Genomic DNA, 18961 nt, shown 5'->3' with positions numbered 1-18961 from the left:
TAAGGGAGTAAACTTGATGGTTTCTTATAGTTTTTGACTTGAAAAATTGAATAAAACATGTTCCAGAACCATGTTGTCAGTAGTTTGCCTAATATTCGACATAAAACAGAAAAATTTACTCTAAAAACACATTTTTTTTTACATTTATAATACAAAAACTTTGTTAAATGTGTAAAATTTATTATCAAAACTTGAAGAATTTAATTCTGAGAAAATCAATGTAAAGTAGCCCAATAAAAAACAAATGCAATTTCAAGAAATTTGATTTCATTACTAACAATTAATGTATGAAAATTTTTAAATGTTATTAACTACAGAAAATGAAGTTAACATACAACTGATACAATGTTTAAAAAAATAAAAATGTAATTGATACATTTAATAAACTTTGCAGTAAATTTTCAAAAATCTGTCCTTCTAATTCAAAACACTTGGCTGCACGCTTTTAGATTGCTGGTGGGCATTGCTCTTCACAATTCTGTACAACTTTCCTTAATTTGTGCATCATACGACTCTTCATGCATATGAACTTTTCTCTTGTACACAATACTTTTCATCAATCCTCATATGCAAAAATCTAACAGTGTTAGATCATATGATCTTGGCAGCCAGGAGTGTGGCCTGCTGCGCCCATTCCATTGCTCTGGAAATTACTCATTTAAGTATGCCAATACAGCATGTGAGAAGTGAAGAGAAGCACCATTGTACTGAATGTACATGTGATATCTTGATGCTAGTGGAAAATCTAATAACAGTGGCAATTAGGGAGTTCCAAGTAAATGTTAGATGTCCAGGAGAATGAACGATCAAGTTAACTGATTGCAAAATAGACTACACCACACACTGGCTAAATCATATGGAAATTACATTCTACTGTTGTGTGCAGATTGACTTCTGCCTGTCCAAGTGTATGTTGCAAAGGTTATTGATGTCTTCCTGAATAAACTTGAGCCTTTTCAGTAAATAAAATGAACTTATGTAATTGGCAGTTCACATTCAACCAATTGTAATATTGCAAATGAAGAGAAGAATCTCTTGGCTGAAGATTTTGTATTTATTGATTATGGAAATGATACAACTTGTTATTATGAAGTGTCCCCCATACTATAGATTGGAAAATCTGAGCCATAAGGAAAAGCATTGTGTACTAATACCCGGACTGCATTGAGTAGCCTCAATAATAGTTTCATCAATATCAGCATCATGATAGGCAGAACAGTCACGTTGAGTACTAATGCTGGAAAGTGTACTTGTTTCTTGTAGCATAAGGAATGTTCCACTAACTGTTTTAGAATTTGGAACTCTGTGGTTAGGAAAACTTCTTTAACGTTTGGCACTAGCGTCACTAGTAGCATTTCCATCACACACCCCAAAAATACATATTGCTGCTTAAAATGCATTGTTGGCAAGTTGAATTCTGTGTTAGCAACTTGCAAAATCATAATTTCTCAAATTTTCAATCCGGCAGTGAATTCAAGAAATACATTAACTTTATTGTCTGAATAACATTAGTACTGGTTTTATTTTATTAATTTTTTTTTAATTTTAATTTTATCTTTAACACAACAAAATTTTTTGTATCACTGTAATTTGTAGGAAAACAAACTTGCTTTGTACATGTAATACCTTCATTTTCATACAGTAAATGTTAGTAATGAAATAAAATTTCTTAAATTTGTACTTGTTTTTTATTGGGCTATTTTACATCAATTTTCTCAAAATTATATTCTCTACAGGTTTTGATAACAAATTTTACATATTTAACAAAGTATTACAGATGTAAAAAAATGTGTTTTTAGACAATAGATTTGACTGTTACACACGGATATTATGGTTTACATCAGACTACTGGCAATATAGTTCTGGAACTTGTTTTATTCAATTTCTCAGGTCAAAAACCATAAGATACGATCAAGCTTAGCCCTTAATTTGGGTTCCTAGAATTTCAGTGTGGTTTTATTTTACTCTCTGTCTAGCAACCAGGGTGACGTTTTTGCCAGCCATAACTCGCTAACACAGCATTTCCAAATCCATGTTTATATGAACTTTTTTCATTATTTTCTCCAGTAGAATGAGATCAAAAAGCGCTGGTAACACTATGTGAGTCACCCTATATTTATGAATGTTGATTCAAAACAAAAGAAAACTAAACATCATCTAATTTTTTTCTTTTTATAACAACTCTTTCAAAACTCAAAAATAAGTATTTACTGACGACATTTTTGTAACAAAGGAAAATTTTTTATGAAATAAGAATTTTGTTATCATTTAGCATTATAATAGTTCTACATTAAATATAACTAACTGAATTTAGGTATATATGAAAGAAAATTATATTAGAAATTAATAAAATAAAAATTATAAATTAACTTCATACCATTTGGAGATGGAAAACTGTGCAAAGTGACAGAGATATTATCTTTGAATGCATTATCAACAACAGCTCCAAGTAGGAAAGAGCATGTCCTCCAAAATGCCTTATTAACATGAAATGGATCTTTATCATCAAAATTAAGAAACTGAACTGAGCAATCCGACTCCAAAGGTCTGTGCATATCCCAAAGTTTAAGATCATCAACTAAAGCCAAAACACCACGTTTTACCACCCATTGTGATAAATCTGGAACACCAAATTGGAAGCACATCATTAAAAAAAAAAGCTATTACAAATTAGTCAGTACAAATTATTCAGTTTTTTTATAAAAAATTATACATATAAATTACAAATCTGCTCACCAACAAAAATTTGTAAAAATTTACATCCTAGTGCTTTCAAAAAGGTATTTCCATCTCAGGGACATATCGTAACTAGTTATACATATAATAATAATACTTAACACATTAAATAAGTTAGATAAATAAAAAAATATTTGTATAAACATAACAAATGATCGTCAATTATTAAAATGAAGACATAGGTAATTAGCCTTGTCAATGTGGGTCTTATCTCTAATGGGTCTTGACATCTAATTCATTTAATATGTGAAGTATTATTATATGAATAATTATTTATGATACATCCCTGAAGATGGAAATAATTTTCTGAAAGTGCTAGGACGTAAATTTATACAAATATTTATTGGTAAGTGGATTTACAATTTATATTATAATTTTTTACTTCCTTGTACAAAGTGAAGGAAGTATTGTGATCATGAAAAATTTAGGTTTTCAGATTTCAATGGAAATATCCATTTTGACTAGATTCGGTGTGATGTCTGCACATATGTATGTATGTATCTAGCATAACTCAAAAACAATTAGCCATAGGATGTTGAAATTTTGTAATTAAGATTGTTGTAACATCTAGTTATGCACCTCCCTTTTTGATTGCAATTGACTGAACCAAAAGTGTCCAAAAAAGCCCAAAGTCCAAAACAATTTGAATTTTGAACTTTTCTTAACTGCAGTAATAAGCTCTCATTGAGAGCTTTTCAACGATGTATCATAAGTGGTACTTATTTTCATTGGTTCCAGAGTTATAGCCAAATGAAATATTTGGATCTCAGATGGGGAAAGCACATGGTTCGAATGAGACTTACAAACAATTATTAAATTCGTATTGTAAAAAAAATTTACAATAAATAATAATTCAATTTTTTTTTCTTCAGTCATTTGACTGCTTAGATGCAGCTCTCCAAGATTCCTTATCTAGTGCTAGTCGTTTCATTTCGGTATACCCCCTTTCTTTTCTTTCTTTCTTTTTCCTGTTTAGCCTCCGGTAACTACCGTTTAGACAATTCTTCAGAGGATAAATGAGGATGATATGTATGAGTGTAAATGAAGTGTAGTCTTGTGCATTCTCAGTTCGACCATTACCGAGATGTGTGGTTAATTGAAACCCAACCACCAAAGAACACCGGTATCCACGATCTATTATTAAAATCCGTGTAAAAATAACTGGCTTTACTAGGACTTGAACGCCATAACTCTCGACTTCCAAATCAGCTGATTTGGGAAGACGCATTAACCACTAGACCAACCCGGTGGGTTCGGTATACCCCCTACTTCCTACATTGCTAACAATTTGTTTTACATATTCCAAATGTTGCCTGCCTGCACAATTTTTTCCTTCTACTTTTCCCTTCAATATTAAAATGACTATTCCAGGATGCCTTAGTAGGTGGCCTATAAGTCTGTATCTTCTTTTAACTAAATATTTCCAAATGCTTCTTTCTTCATCGATTTGCCGCAACACCTCTTCATTTGTCACTTTACCCAATCATCTGATTTTTAACATTCTCCTATAGCGCCACATTTTAAAAGTTTCTAATCTTTTTTTCTCAGGTACTCCGATCGTGCAAGTTTCACTTCCATATAAAGCTATCCAAACATATACTTGCCAAAATCTTTTCCTGACGTTTAAATTAATTTTTGATGTAAACAAAAATTACATCAATTTAAATTTGAAGGCTCGTTTCACCTATGCTATTCATCATTTTATATCACTGTTGCTTCATCCATCTTTAATAATTCTACTTCCTAAATAACAAAATTCTTCTACCTCCATAATCTTTTCTCTTCCTATTTTTACATTCAGTGGTCCATCTTCATTATTTCTACTACATTTCATTACTTTCATTTTGTTCTTTTTTATTTTCATTGGTAGTTCTTGCATAGGACTTCATCCATGCCATTCATTGTTTCTTCTAAATCTTTTTTACTCTCAGCTAGAATTACTGTAGCATCATTATCTTTTCACCTTGTACTGTTACTCTGGATCTAAATTGTTCTTTAAATCATTAACTACTAGTTCTATTAAAAAGTAATGGGGGATAGGGAACATCCTTGTCGGACTCCCTTTCTTATTACAGCTTCTTTTTTATGTTCTTCAATTATTAGTGCTGTTTGGTTCCTGTAAATGTTAGCAATTGTTCTTCTATCTCTATATTTGAATCCCAATTTTTTTAAAATGCTGAACATTTTATTCCAGTCTATGTTATCGAATGCCCTTTCTAGGTCTATAAATACCAAGTATGTTGGTTTGTTTTTCTTTAATATTCCTTCTACTATTAATCTGAGCCCTAAAATTGCTTCCCTTGTCCCTATACTTTTCCTGAAACCAAATTGGTCTTCTCCTAACACTTCTTCCACTCTCTTCTCAATTCTTCTGTATGGAATTCTAGTTAAGATTCTTGATGCATGGCTAGTTAAGCTAACTGTTCTGTGTTCTTCACATTTATCTGCTCCTACTTTCTTTGGTATCATGACTATAACGCCCTTTTTGAAGTATAACAGAACTTCCCCTTTTACATAAATATTACACACCAGTTTGTGCAATCTATCAATCGCTTCCTCAACTGTACTGTGCAGTAATTCTACATGTATTCTGTCTATTCCAGGGGCCTTTCTGCCATTCAAATCTTTTAATGCTCTCTTAAATTCAGATCTCAGTATTGTTTCTCCCCTTTTGTCCTTTTTGACTTCTTCTTTTTCCTCTATAATACCATTTTATAATTCATTTCCTCCATATAACTTTCGACACCTATCGAGTTTGTCTTTGTATTATAAATTGGTGTAACATCTTTGTTTACATATTATTAGATTTTAATTTATGTACCCCAAAATTTTCCTTAACTTTCCTGCATGCTCTGTCTATTTTACCAATGTTCATTTCTCTTTCTACTTCTGAACACTTTTCTTTAATCCAATCTTCTTTCGCTATTTTGTGTTTGCTAGTTTGAATAATTCAATAATAGAAATAAAAAAATATATGTAAGTTACTAATGTAATAAAATTTTAAATGCTCTTCATTTAAAAAAAATGTGTATATGTAATTTAATAGACATAAAGGAAGTCATGTGGTGCCTAAATCAGATTTTTATATAATATATATACCAACGAGTCATGTTGAATAAAATTATTCAGTTTTTATTCTACTTTAATTTTAATAAAATTTCTCTCAGGAAATAGTTAACTTTCATTAAGAAGACAGTTAAAATATTCTCAATTACATTTTTTTAATTATTTAATACATCTGAAACAGATTTTCTGTTCACCTGAGAAATGTATAATAGAAAGTGAAATTGTGAATTTCAATAGATGAAGAGGTTAAAAGCAGATGATAGTAAGGTTCCTAAACATTTTCCACATCACAGATGCAATAAAGCATAAAATCTACAATTTGAAAGTCTCCCCTATTTAAAATTGTTTGTGAACTTATTACGTTAAAAATAATTGTGTTATATTAGTCCCACAAATACTGTCTGAAAAGGACTAACAAAAAGGAAATGTATTTCACAATTGATTTATGTGAGAGCAATAAATCTCATAATCATCTTTAAACAGATCTGTTATAGAACTACTGAAAGAAAACACCATTATTAAAAGTGGAACGGCATCATTCAACACTGCTTCAAAACTGAAGAATATCAGGCAAACTCTAAGTACACACAAAATGGTACAGAACATTCTCTATGACTCTTTGGCCTTAAAATGGTTCAGTACTAATCCTAAATGAGGTAATTAAATGCAAAATATTGCCTGAAATACAAATATAATCTGCTCTTATTCACTTATATCAAATATATCCACTGTATCTATTGCTCTCTTGACGTCCATTTTGAATAATTAAATTATCATCCAAAAACTTTAGTTTCTTATGCAGTGTCCTTTCCAGGTGAAACTTCCTATATATTAATATTTCCAGACTACTCACAGTTTATTGTCTTAGTACAACATGACAATAATAATCAATCTGATACCCAATAACTCTCATTGTATTCCAACAAATCTTTCTTAATCAACCTTTTTATAAATTCCCAGGTTAAACAGAATAAACTGAAATGCCATACTATAATTCTTGCAATAAAAAAAAATAATAATAAAAATAAATTATACATCCTTTCATAACTATATTAATATATGGATATCTGGATACAGATATACAAAATGTCCATATTAGATGAATACACAGTACAGTCATCTGCTATGAAGTTGCAACTAAAGAAATAAGATGTTATTCACAATATTTGCATCAGATATGCCACAGGAGTTCTTCCACACTTTTAAAATGGTATACTTCACCCAAGGGCTAAAAATATTTTGTTCAAAATAAACATATACTGACTCCTTTTTCTCTTTTGATAGTCAATTTTTAAAATTGATCAACTGATTTAAAATACAGGCTTTAGTAAGGAAATTTTTTTAATCTAATGTGTGAATAAACTACCCTGAAATTTTTAAACTACTGCCAAGTTTTCTAATAATGTAACGAGCACAAATAGCCTTTCACTCTTTCAAACTGATCACAAGTTGCCAACCTTCAGGACATACAGATAACAATACAAAATATACATGTAATAAAAAATGTGCAGAATGATTTAAAAATCACTTAATCATGTTTAAACTATAGCAAGCAGCATATAGCTGTGCACATTGCATGCAAGAGAGATAGACTGATAGGAAGGGTGGAACAGCTAGATAGTCATTCCTTTATGAAAACATTTTATATAGCTCTGTATACTTACGCAGTACATTGTCAGAGTTGTTCAGGATAGTTAATAGCACAGTAAGCCAGCCTATGTGCACAGCAATACACCGTCCGTTATAACATATAACATTTCTAATTGTTTATTTCTATGTTATGTTGTTCCTAAATATTTAATTTTATATTTTCAAAAAACTTCTGAAAAATTAGTGATCTAGCGGCATAAGTTCTGAATAAATAAAGGTGTACTTAAGCACAGTTATTCGAACCACTTTTTTTGGTATCCATGCCACAGATATGTGAAGATTTGATTTATTTTGGCATTCTTCAATCAAAGACAATCCAGGTTATACGTTATAAATCTTTCAACATATCAATTTATGGTTAATCAAAAAGGAGTCATTACAGTTGCCAATTATTCAAATGAAATACAGCCTACAACAACTTATTTCTTCAATTCCATCCAGTAATTTCATTTAATTATTTCTTATTTAATTTATATTTATATTTAACATTATTAATTCATAATGAACAGAGAACAATTAATTAGACAGAGAGGACCAATTAATCCTTTATAACAATATATAATGTCTCTCAAGTTGATATTCATCTTTTACGAATTAAATTAAGAAACCTTCAAGAGGAATATGATGCCATTCAAACACAACATGAACTAGAAGATGATGAGGATATTTGTTCAGATTGTGTACAGGTTGAAGATGATTTATGCAGTTTTGAATGTAAATTACAATTATTAAGCTAACGACAATTGAACAAGAAGCCAATGCAGTTACTGCTCTTTGTTGTGTGTGTGTGTACCTGAATAGCATTTCCAGTGTCATCAACATACCGTTAGGTTGCCCAGTCCAGCCAGCGATAACGTTCTTTTGTTTCACCTTCCGGTCAAACCAGATAAGTTTTAACATCGTTTACTTTTATTTTATTAAATATTATATATATATATTACTATATAATATTATATATATATATATATATATTATTATATATTATATTATATTATTTCGTTTTTTTACCAGAATCTAATAATTAGTTAAATATGCAGCTTTTATTTTTAGGCTTACGACAAAGTAATTCAATTACTTTTGAACTATAGATTATTTAATAGATTAAGTAGTGATTAGTATTAAGTAAATCATTTTACTTAAATTTTGTTTAGTTGTTCACTGATAGAGACTTTTCCAGGTTTAACCACCACCTTGTATTAGTAATTTACGTTAATGTAAGCCGTTATCCACTTAATTAAATTAATTTATTCTTTTTGTGAATTTAAACTTATACTAGTGTTAAGATTTAGATTTAATTTTTTTTTAATTTAGGCTAATGGCGACTAATCGCCCACCACCTCCTCGTTCTCCGTCCCTGGAAATCTCCAGTGGAGAGTTTCTAACCTTGGGAGCCCACAAGAGGGCCAAGAACGAGGTGTTGGTAGCCATGGACATTGAATCCATGGTGCCAAACACAATTGAGGGTGGTCTGGAAACGGCAGCTGCCACCATGGAAGTTGCAGGGGAAACCCCCTCACAACCTCTGGTTGAGAAGCAGGAGAAAATCCCGCCCATAATTTTGGACTGCTCTATGGAGTGGCCCATGTTGGTGAGAGCCACATCTGCCATATTGTGTGGACGACTGGTCGAAAAGAGCACTGGGCTCTCAGTAAGGCTGCAATTAAGCAGCAAAGGCGATTTCTGAGAAGTGCAAAGCTTTCTGCACTCAGAAAGCCTTCCACACTTACCAGCTTCCTAAGAAGAGGGAGCTTAAAGTTGTGGTCTGGGGTATCCCCTTTGAGGCCACATGCAAAGAAGTGAAAGAGAAACTCACCTCATTAGGCTATGACATGGTGTCAGTGAAAAAGCTGACCAAAAGGGATGGTAGGGAAACCCCTACATGCCTTGTGACACTTAAAAGAAAGCCAGCCACCAGGGGCATCTATGACCTGGACAGTATGTTAAAATAGCAGTGACGGGATTCGTGTCACGAGGAGGATCAATGCCAAAGATGCAAAAAGTTCGGCCACTTGTTGAGCTATTGCCATAGGGCGCAGCTCTGTGTCAAAAGTGGTGGGGACCACGAAATGACGTCTTGCCTAAAGTCGCGAGAAGAGCATTGTGCGCGAATTGCAAGGGGCTTCAGCCGAAAAATTATAGGGGCTGCTCTTATTACAAGGAGCACCCCACAAAAGTCCGTGATCACTCATGGGGTAACTGGACGCGGGTCGGCAGGGGGTTATTAAAACCCCAGCCGCAAGAGGTTCAGCCCGCGGCTATCCCGGGCTGAACACAGGCGACAACAGAAGCCAAAATTTCGTGAAAACCACATCCGGGTGATCGCCAACACTCTACCTGCGGCAAAACCCACAAGAGCTCCCGAGGCTCCGCGCTCACCAAAGGTGGCGGCAAAAACATCCAGCCGCCCCGGCGGGAAAAAGCCGGAAGTCGCGTCCTTGAAGGAGAGCGCCGGGAACGACTTTCTGTCGAGGATGTCAATAAAGGACGTCCTGCCCGAAATTTTGGCTGTATTGCCCCGCCTGTTACAGGCGAAATCTATTAGGGACTTACTCCAATCCTTGATTGAAAGCCTCTTGACCTTACTCACCCGGTATGGGCAGGAAAACTTTGCGACTACTGCAGAGGAACGCGCTTTCCGTAGCAGGCAAGATGGTGCAGCTATGCCGTCTGGCCGATGACCACAAATTGATAATACTGTTAGCAGAAACGCACCAAATCGCAAAATCGAACAAATCACTGACTTTCACCTACAACCTATTTCACCTACAGAACCGACAAGGTAGTGTCACGCCGAAGCCCCGCCAGCGACGGAACCGCTATTTTAGTACACAAACGAATCACGCATATGCGGGTCGAGGTCTACGCCGATGTCATGTAACAGACCTGCATACATGTGCAACATCTAGGCGCAGTATACAGAATGATCTCGGCATAAATTAGGCCGAACTCAGCTGTGCCTGGCACTGACCTAGATGCCGTGCTGGAAAATTAGATGGTCCCTTCATACTCATGGGCGATCTAAGCACACGTCTTGGAACAGCAACGTAATAAATGCTAATGGCAGGTTGTTATGCAAAGAGGCGAGGGCCCGCAGGCTAGTCGTCATAGGCCCTGAAGTGCCCACCTTCGTGAATGCAAATGGTTGGTCGAGACCTGACGTGCTCGACATCGCCATACTGAGGGCGGTACAAATGCCGTTCGCAATAGAAACGATCGAGGACCTCAGCTCGGACCATTCTCCAGTCTTACTGGGGTTAGTACTAGTAGTGGCCGGGCGAAACTCAGTACCAACTCCCCGAAGGTCAGTGAACTGGAGAATGTTCCGTGAGATTCTCTAACAGGTGTAGATCCAGAACACCTGACCACACCGGAGGACATCGACGACACGGTCGATTGCATCATGTCGTCCGTAAACGAGGCTCTGTCTTGTAGCACTACGGAGAAGGCCGAACGGCCCCTCCGTAACGATTTCCCACCTCACATCTCCGGGACAGTCTTGGAAAAGCGCCGGCTGAGGAGGAGATATCGCTTCACCCTGTCCCCAGACGACAAGCGGGCATTTTACAGAATAACGGGCAGGTTGAAAGTACTGCTGACAAAAAAATCGCGAAGAATCTTGGACAGATTACCTCATCTCGATATCGGACATCTCTTCGGTGTTCAGGTTGAATAAACGGCTACGCGAAGGAAAGAAGCCTCGCCACATAGTGCTGGGACGATGAGGTTTCTTGGCTTATTCCGAGTCGGACCGAGCAGAAGTCTTTGCGAACAACTGCAGGAACAGTTCACTCCAAACGCCGCCCGAACAACGACCATGCTACCGAGGTGGACTCTTTCCGCGCGGACTACTTCGCTCAGATAGAGGATGCCCCCACGAAATAGACCGTGTCACTGAAGCAGAAGTGACCGCGGCTATCAAAGCCACAAGCCCCGATAAGTCCCCAGGGGTGGACGGGATCAAGGCCCGAGCATATCGGTAGTTTTTTTTTTGAAAAAAATTTTTTTCTTTAATTTGATTTTTTTCCCACCCGCTCTCATAGCGACCCTGGCCACCCTTTTCACGTCCATTTTATACGAGGGTATTTTTCAGAATACTGGAAAACGGCGAAGGAGGTATGCCTGCCCAAACCAGGGAAAAGTTTATATTCCCTCCGGAGTTACAGGCCGATCTCCTTAATATCTCCATTGTCAAAGATGTTCGAAAGAATTTTTCTCGAGCAACTTCGGCGATGTTTGGGGCCGGAGGTTCGGCCTGAGCTGTTCGGGTTCAGAGAAGGCCACTCGATGACCCTCCATCTAGTTCGACTGGTGGATAATCTTGTCGGAGGCTTGAACAGGAAAGCGGTGGCCGCGGCCGTTTTCTTGGATGTGGCTAAAGCCTTTGAAAAGGTTTGGCATGACGGCCTACTCGCTCACATGACGGTCCCTGGCCGCCACATCAAGCTAATAAGGTCTTCAAGCTAATAAGCTACTGGGAAGACAGTTCGCAGTATGCGTTGAGGGATCCTTATTAACTACCAGGGGGATAACCACCGGGGTTTCCCAGGGGGCAGCCCTTTCGCTGATTCTATTCACTGCATGTACAAACGATATGTCGTTGTCGGAAGGCGTCAACACCGCTTTATACGCCGATGATACGGAATATTACTACACATCCCGAAATATGGATTACGCGGTCGAGAGACTCCAACCGCAGCTCCAGAGGGCAAAGACCGCCAGGGCTTCCTTATACTCAGTGCTTAATCGAGCCAGCCCCATTCCGCTGACGACTAAAATACTTATATACCGACTCTACGTCTTGCCAATTCTGCCATACACCTACCCGCATGGGGGGCTCTGCTGTGCTCTACGTCCCAGAAAAAGCTGGAGGCCCTCCAAAACGTGGAACTGCGGACAATTTTCAGAGCGCCGTGGTTTGTCAGAAACGCCACACTTCGCTACGATGCGGACATAAAAATCGTGTCGGAAGTGGGCATAGCACAGGCGCGCGGACTTTTTGGGAGAGCGGCCGTATCCGAGCACAGCCATCTCAGGGACATCTGCCGAGAGGACCCTACACCGCAAAGTGTGAGGAAAAGGCCTCACGCCGTGTTAAATGAACCACCGTGACATGCGTACCGAGGGTATGTGTATGATAAACCTGTCCAGGAGCCTATACATCGGGTGAACCAACAGGTGAACATCGGGTGAACTCCCAGAAATTATGGCAATCTTTTAAAAAAAAGAGGTCATTAAAAAGAGATGTGCACGTAAAGTTGTTACAGCTCATGAATGTGTACGGGTTTTTTGACCAAAATTAAATCAATTTTGTTTACTACATTTTAGTATCATAAAATACTAATGAATTAGAAAATATAATATAACATCCTAACTAGTGTTTAACAAATAATTAAACACTTACTTGTGTTGTATTTTATTCAAATTAAATATAAAATAAATACATGAACCAATATTAATTTAATCTATCTCATTTTAACATCCTACAATAGAATAGATATAGATAAAATCTAATGTCTTAACGAGGTGCTTAATAATAATTGAACATATGGTTTTGATGTATTATGCTCCGAAGCTGTCCTCAACAGGAATAGATAAGAGACCTTCTCGGACCCTTTTCTTTGTCTACAGTCAAGTTAGTGGAAGTCTTCAGTTAAATAAACAAAATAAAATATCTTTTAAACCTTTTATTCAAAATCCATTGACTTAGTATTATGTTGATCCTAACCTAATTTAATATTCGCTATTACTAACGGAAATATATCTTACCTGGCCAGTGTTAACTACTAGTAGACCACTTTTAATTATTCAAAATGATAAATTAAATAAATTATTGACTTTCAACTTTTATTTAAACATCTGAATCTAAGCCTGTACTATCCTAATTAATATTTTTCAACATTATTAAGTTTTTTGTGCACACTCGTGCGTGTGGGAATGTTAAGAGCGATTTTGCCGTGCTTTATAAAAAAAAAAAAAATTTTATAAAAATTTAATACGTAGAAACATGAGAGGTTTGTCATATTGTCCTGAATGCAGTCTGTTATATCTTTCTTGCAATATAGAACATGCCTCCTTTTTATGTCTGTTTCAGGTGAACCAGCCCAATGACGGTCACACAATCCCCCCAAACCCTTCTCGGATACACATGTGTCTTCCTCCAAACACTAGGGTCTCCAGGCAAATTTCTGTTCGACAGAAAGGACTTCAGAAGATGGACTGAAGGGGAATATTGCCGGAAGTACAAATCACATACATGCTTAGTTTCTTCGTATCAGCCCTAGTCAATTGTTTCTCATTCGTCTAAGGGACTGGAATGCAAATACGAAATCTGTCCATAAATAAAATAAAACAAAAAAAAAATCTATAACCGCCACAAAACAGATAAATAACAACCTAACAGATAAATAATAACCTGCCAAGTAAAATAGAAAGACTCTGCAGCAGGAGACATTTGTTCAGGTTCTGCAATTAGTAGGGAGAAAACAAACTCCCGCTATCCTTGCATTACGTTCCGTCTTGTTTAGAAGAGAGATACTTGAAAATATTAATGCAAATAAGTCAAACCATCAAGACATCTTAAAACACAACTCCAAGGGACAGCGACACAACAATGGAACTAAATCCTCACTAAATGTTTTAACATAAATGCTAACAAGCAGTGGTAAGACAAATAATTATAGCCATTATTCAAAATTTAATTATAAGCAATGTCTAATTCGTAATTCTAATCATTATTTAGAGTGTTGAAAGGAATTTTTAAACTTTTCGGTTTATGAACGGAAAGAATTTCTGGAACGTCACAATTGCTGTTTCAGTTATTAGGTAAACAATGTGTAAATCGTTTAGGTAAAGGTCATTCAGTTGACGAATGTTATTCTAGTAGTGTATGTGAGATGTGTAGTCAAAAACATACTACCTCTTATTTATATAAATAATATTAAATCTAAATTAAAAGACAATAAGTCTGAAAATAACAATCATTCCTTATTTAAATTGCAATCAAACAAAAACATAATCTTATCTACCGCATTATGTTATTACCAATGATGTACATGGTAATACTCACACATGTCGAATTTTACTAGACTCAGGCCATCAAGCGAATTTTTGTACTCATAAATTCGCACAACGGTTAGAACTTCCATTTATAAAAAATTATATTCCTATTTTAGGAATAAATAATACACTTTCTCATTCTGAATGTAGTGTTGAACTAATATCACATTCTTTATATATGAACTTTTCAATCTGAAAACAATATTGTACACATGGAGCCATGTTCCAATTAATAAATATAATAAAAGAAATAAACACAAAGCAGAAGAATTTTGGTAACTGTTAGAAAATAAAATTCATAAGTACCAAAAGATCGCATAAAAATTTTGCAAGATTTTAATGCACAAATTGAGACAGAAAAAGTATATCAGAAAACCATACAAAATTTCCCAGTCCAAAAATACACAAATATAACAGGGCAGAAACTAATCAAATTATATAAAGTATTCAATTTAAAATTAATGTCCACTTTATTTAAAATACTCAACAGAAAACAAGGCGATCCCCCACGCTAAATTTAGGAGAATTAAAGATTGACCATTTGCCATTTTCTTTATAAATTTGAAAGAAATCTAAAATGTCCAATGGCACATAAACATTGAGTCTGCTCACTGTTTCACAACAATCAAGGTGAGACCTATCCCATAAAACAAAGTAAACAAAAGGCTAAATAAAAGAATCAGATTAACAGAAAATTTAAGAAATAATCCAGAAACTAATTCTTACTTAAAAGAAAAACTGACAAACAATTAAAGGGTTATTCTATGTCAAATGGACCAGGGATCCCCAGTCAACAATCTCCAAACTTCATCAAATTTTGCGTGGACATTCACTGTAAGTCTTAAATGCTATTTTACAAAATTGTCACTCTGTATCTGCTATTGCTGATTTTCTAGTAGTAAGTACTACCAGTACTTACTGGTAGTTAGTGCATACATGTAAAAAATTCTAACTTTGACTTATAATTTTGAAGGCAATAATAAAGCTATATGTTTGAGTTTTAAAACTTTCAGTTAAAATTTTATGCCGAATTCAAATATGTTATTCACAAGTTTCTTTTAGCACCTGGTTTTGGAATATGCTGAAATTCAGCTAAAAAGTTGTGACATTGTAAGTCAAAGTTTGAGTTTAAATAATTCCTTATCTAGTACTTTAATCAGAATGAAACTTTGTAAAATGAGAAAGGGCATAATTGTGTGTAACATCCTAAAATTTTAAAGCAACTGCAGGCTTATGTCAGGAGATATTCATCATCAAATTTGGTCAAAATGTTTTTAGCTCAATTTTTGACCAGCATTTGAAAGCTTATATCTCAGTTACAGCTTCTTAGATTTTGTTACTTTTATAGTAACTAGAAAGAGCAAATTTTAAACTACAAAATCCATGCAGTTTGTCTTTTGACCCATATTTTATAAGTGGGAGAAGAAACAGTTCAAAGATAATGCATCTTTCACACAGGGACAAGTTTTTCATAATGTTTATGGATTAAATAAATACATTCTAATAGAAAGTAATTTTTTATTAAGTATTGTCATCCATTTTTCTGGCTGTTAATATAAAGTTTTTAACTATATTAGCTGTATCTTGCCTCCTATTGAATACAGAGGAGACAGTTTCAACTAATTATATCTATGTTGGCAAGTACAATTTTTAAAAATATTTATTACACATGCACAAAAATACTAAAATCAAAAACAAAATGATATATAGTTATAGTAGTAATGACAGAGTGCAATAAAATATTACAGTATTATAGAATACAGTAGCTTCAAAATAAAATAAAAATATCTACAGTAGTCAGAAACCTTTTAGGCAGAATACTTTTAATCCCACTTCAGCTTAAACTGTTTCTCAATCATAGACTAGATATATTCTGGGTGCATATATTGTCATCCTGATGATGTCATTGATGAAGCTTCAAGAGTAGCTTCACTCTTGAATGCTTCAACAGCACATTTTTGTGCTGTTCTGGAATCCAGCAAGTGTCCTTTCTAGGGGGCCAAAGATAAGAATGAGCTGCACCAAGACAGTGCATAAAACTAACAAGGGCATCATGTTCTTCAAAAGATATATCACATATATTTTTAATCCACCAAGTATTGTCATACATGCAACTCACATAGTGGCCTGGTTGCAAGCTGACAAGTGATATGCCTTAAATAAGTTTATCAGTTTCATAAACATCAGCTTCAAATTACTGAAGAATCTTTTGAGACTCTGCTGACTTGGATTATAGCTTTGCTGACTGGTGGTCCTCTCTTGTTCCAGCAATTGTGTGACCACTACTAAACTGGCTTTCCTGTTCATGTCAGATTTCTCAACTTCTCTTGGAATAAAAAAATCTGATGTGGACAACGCATGACTTCCTTGTACGCCTATTAAATTACATTTACACATTTTTTTTAAAATGAAAAGTACGTAAAATTTTATTTCAAGAAAAACTTCAGACATTTTTTAATTTTTTTTTTTATTATTGAATTATTATTCATCGTAAAATTTTTTTTACAATGAGAGGTTAATAATTATTAATAAATCAATATATTTAAATTAAAAAAAAAAAAATTAAGAAAAAAAATGAAGTCTGATTTGAACCGATGTGCCTTATCCTAAGATCCAAATATTTTATTAGGCTATAACTCCGGAACCAATGAAAATAAGTACCACTTATGATATATCGTTGAAAAGCTCTCAATGAGGGCTTATTACTGCATTTAAGGAAGAGTCCAAAATCCAATTTTTTTTTGGATTCTGGGCTTTTGGAACACTTTTGGTTCAGTCAATTGCAATCAAAAGGGGAGGTGCACAACTAGATGTTACAATAGTCCTAAATTCAAAATTTCAACTTCCTATGGCTAATCGTTTTTGAGTTATGCGAGTTACATACATACGTATGTACATTTTTACTACAATTGGATGTATGTCCATTTTGACTAGTTTTGGCATGATGTCTGTATGTACGTATGTACCAGACGTCATGCCAAAACTAGTCAAAATGGATTCAGGGATGTTCAAAATGGATATTTCCATTAAAATCTGGAAACTGAGATTTTTCATGATCACAATACTTCCTACAAGGAACTAAAAAGAACCTGATTCCTGGTATATTTTTTTTATAAAATTCAAATAAGTTTCTTGGTGTCAATATCTGGTTTTCTATAAGTTGCTGAAGACTGGCACATGCTGCTAATCATCTTGTAGTACCTCCAATTCCATCACAACTTGATTTTCCATGGGAAGTACCAATGAAGTTCCATTCAGCTGTTATCCCAAAGTCTTCTTCATGGTGACAAAAATTGATAAAATTCTTGTACTGAGCAGCTGAACAATCACTGAAGTGGTGTACATGCTTTATTTCAATTACTGTTTCAAGTATTTGATTAATTAAGTCAAAAATATATGAACAGCAATGATATTATGGCGCAAACCAAGCAAATTTTAAGATTCTGAAGCTCGTTTTTATTGTAATAAACCATGAATTGATGCAGTATAGCTTGGCAGTTTTCCCAATGGAATCTCTGTACACCATCTTGAACAACAAGTGAATAGTTTTCAGCAAAATGCATCAGAATAATGGTGTGATTATCATTTAAATTTTCTTTCAGTTGTTTTAAATATGAAATTTGATGTTTTGAAACAAAATGGTGGCTAGGCAGGCAAAAACCTTTAAGGAAAGCTCTTCAATTAAACTTTCTATATTCGCTTGATGCAACTCCAATGTGTCTCTATCTGTATTAATCCACTGCTTATATTCTATTAGTTTCTCCAAGAAATAATTTTTAAGCTCATTTAAGAAATAGGACTCCAATCCAGACAGTCTTCTCAATCAGTACCTTGTAATCATCCTTGATGGATACTGCAACAACTGTGGGCTTCACATTTTGATGAATGGTACTAACACAAACTGAATGTGTGCCAGCAGCACCAAATGTAATGCACCACTTTGGCCTAAGTTCACAAAATTTTGAGAAGTGAATTTCATGGCCATAACATATGCAGAAAGCTATGAATGTCTCTTTTAAATTGCACAGAAGTAGATGTTTCTGCATGTGAACTTTTTCATCATTGATCCTAACTGAAACAAAATCTTTCTTTTCTTGACAGATTTTGGAAAATTCATCATCTTCAAAAATTTGAGAACCGGTAGTCTAACATCATCCTTCAATTTTTTCCTCTTATTTTCTGGTGTCGCCAAAATACCAACGTCAGATTTGAGCTTTCTGGCCTGCTTCACCATTTGTAACCAGCAATTCATCAGCTGTTTTCTTAATACTCCAGCTACTGGGTACCACTGTCAAAATCTGAACTTGTCAGCGAGCTGAGACCAAAATTTTGGCTTTGAGCTCTTCAACCAGGATATCCAGATCTTTACATCCTTGACACTGCTTACTCTTTAATGTTTGAATTATACCAGTTACACTCAAACCAGCAGCAGCAGCTGCTATAGCAACAATAG

The 18961-nt window shown here is 34.9% G+C and overlaps 1 protein-coding gene across 2 annotated transcripts in view; it reads right to left on the bottom strand.

Annotated features, from left to right (window-relative positions):
• mRpL39 (mitochondrial ribosomal protein L39) overlaps positions 1-18961 on the bottom strand; it is a 64379-nt gene that overhangs the window by 35814 nt on the left and 9604 nt on the right. For both annotated transcript variants that reach the window (XM_075382254.1, XM_075382255.1), the window contains exon 3: positions 2378-2620. In XM_075382254.1, coding sequence (XP_075238369.1) covers positions 2378-2620 — 243 coding nt within the window. The remainder of the gene's footprint in view (positions 1-2377; positions 2621-18961) is intronic.

This window comes from Lycorma delicatula, chromosome 1 (genome assembly GCF_047948215.1).
Source record: "Lycorma delicatula isolate Av1 chromosome 1, ASM4794821v1, whole genome shotgun sequence".
Taxonomy (NCBI): domain Eukaryota; kingdom Metazoa; phylum Arthropoda; class Insecta; order Hemiptera; family Fulgoridae; genus Lycorma; species Lycorma delicatula.
Note: the sequence above shows the minus strand (reverse complement) of the source record. Positions and strands in the feature narration are given on the sequence as shown.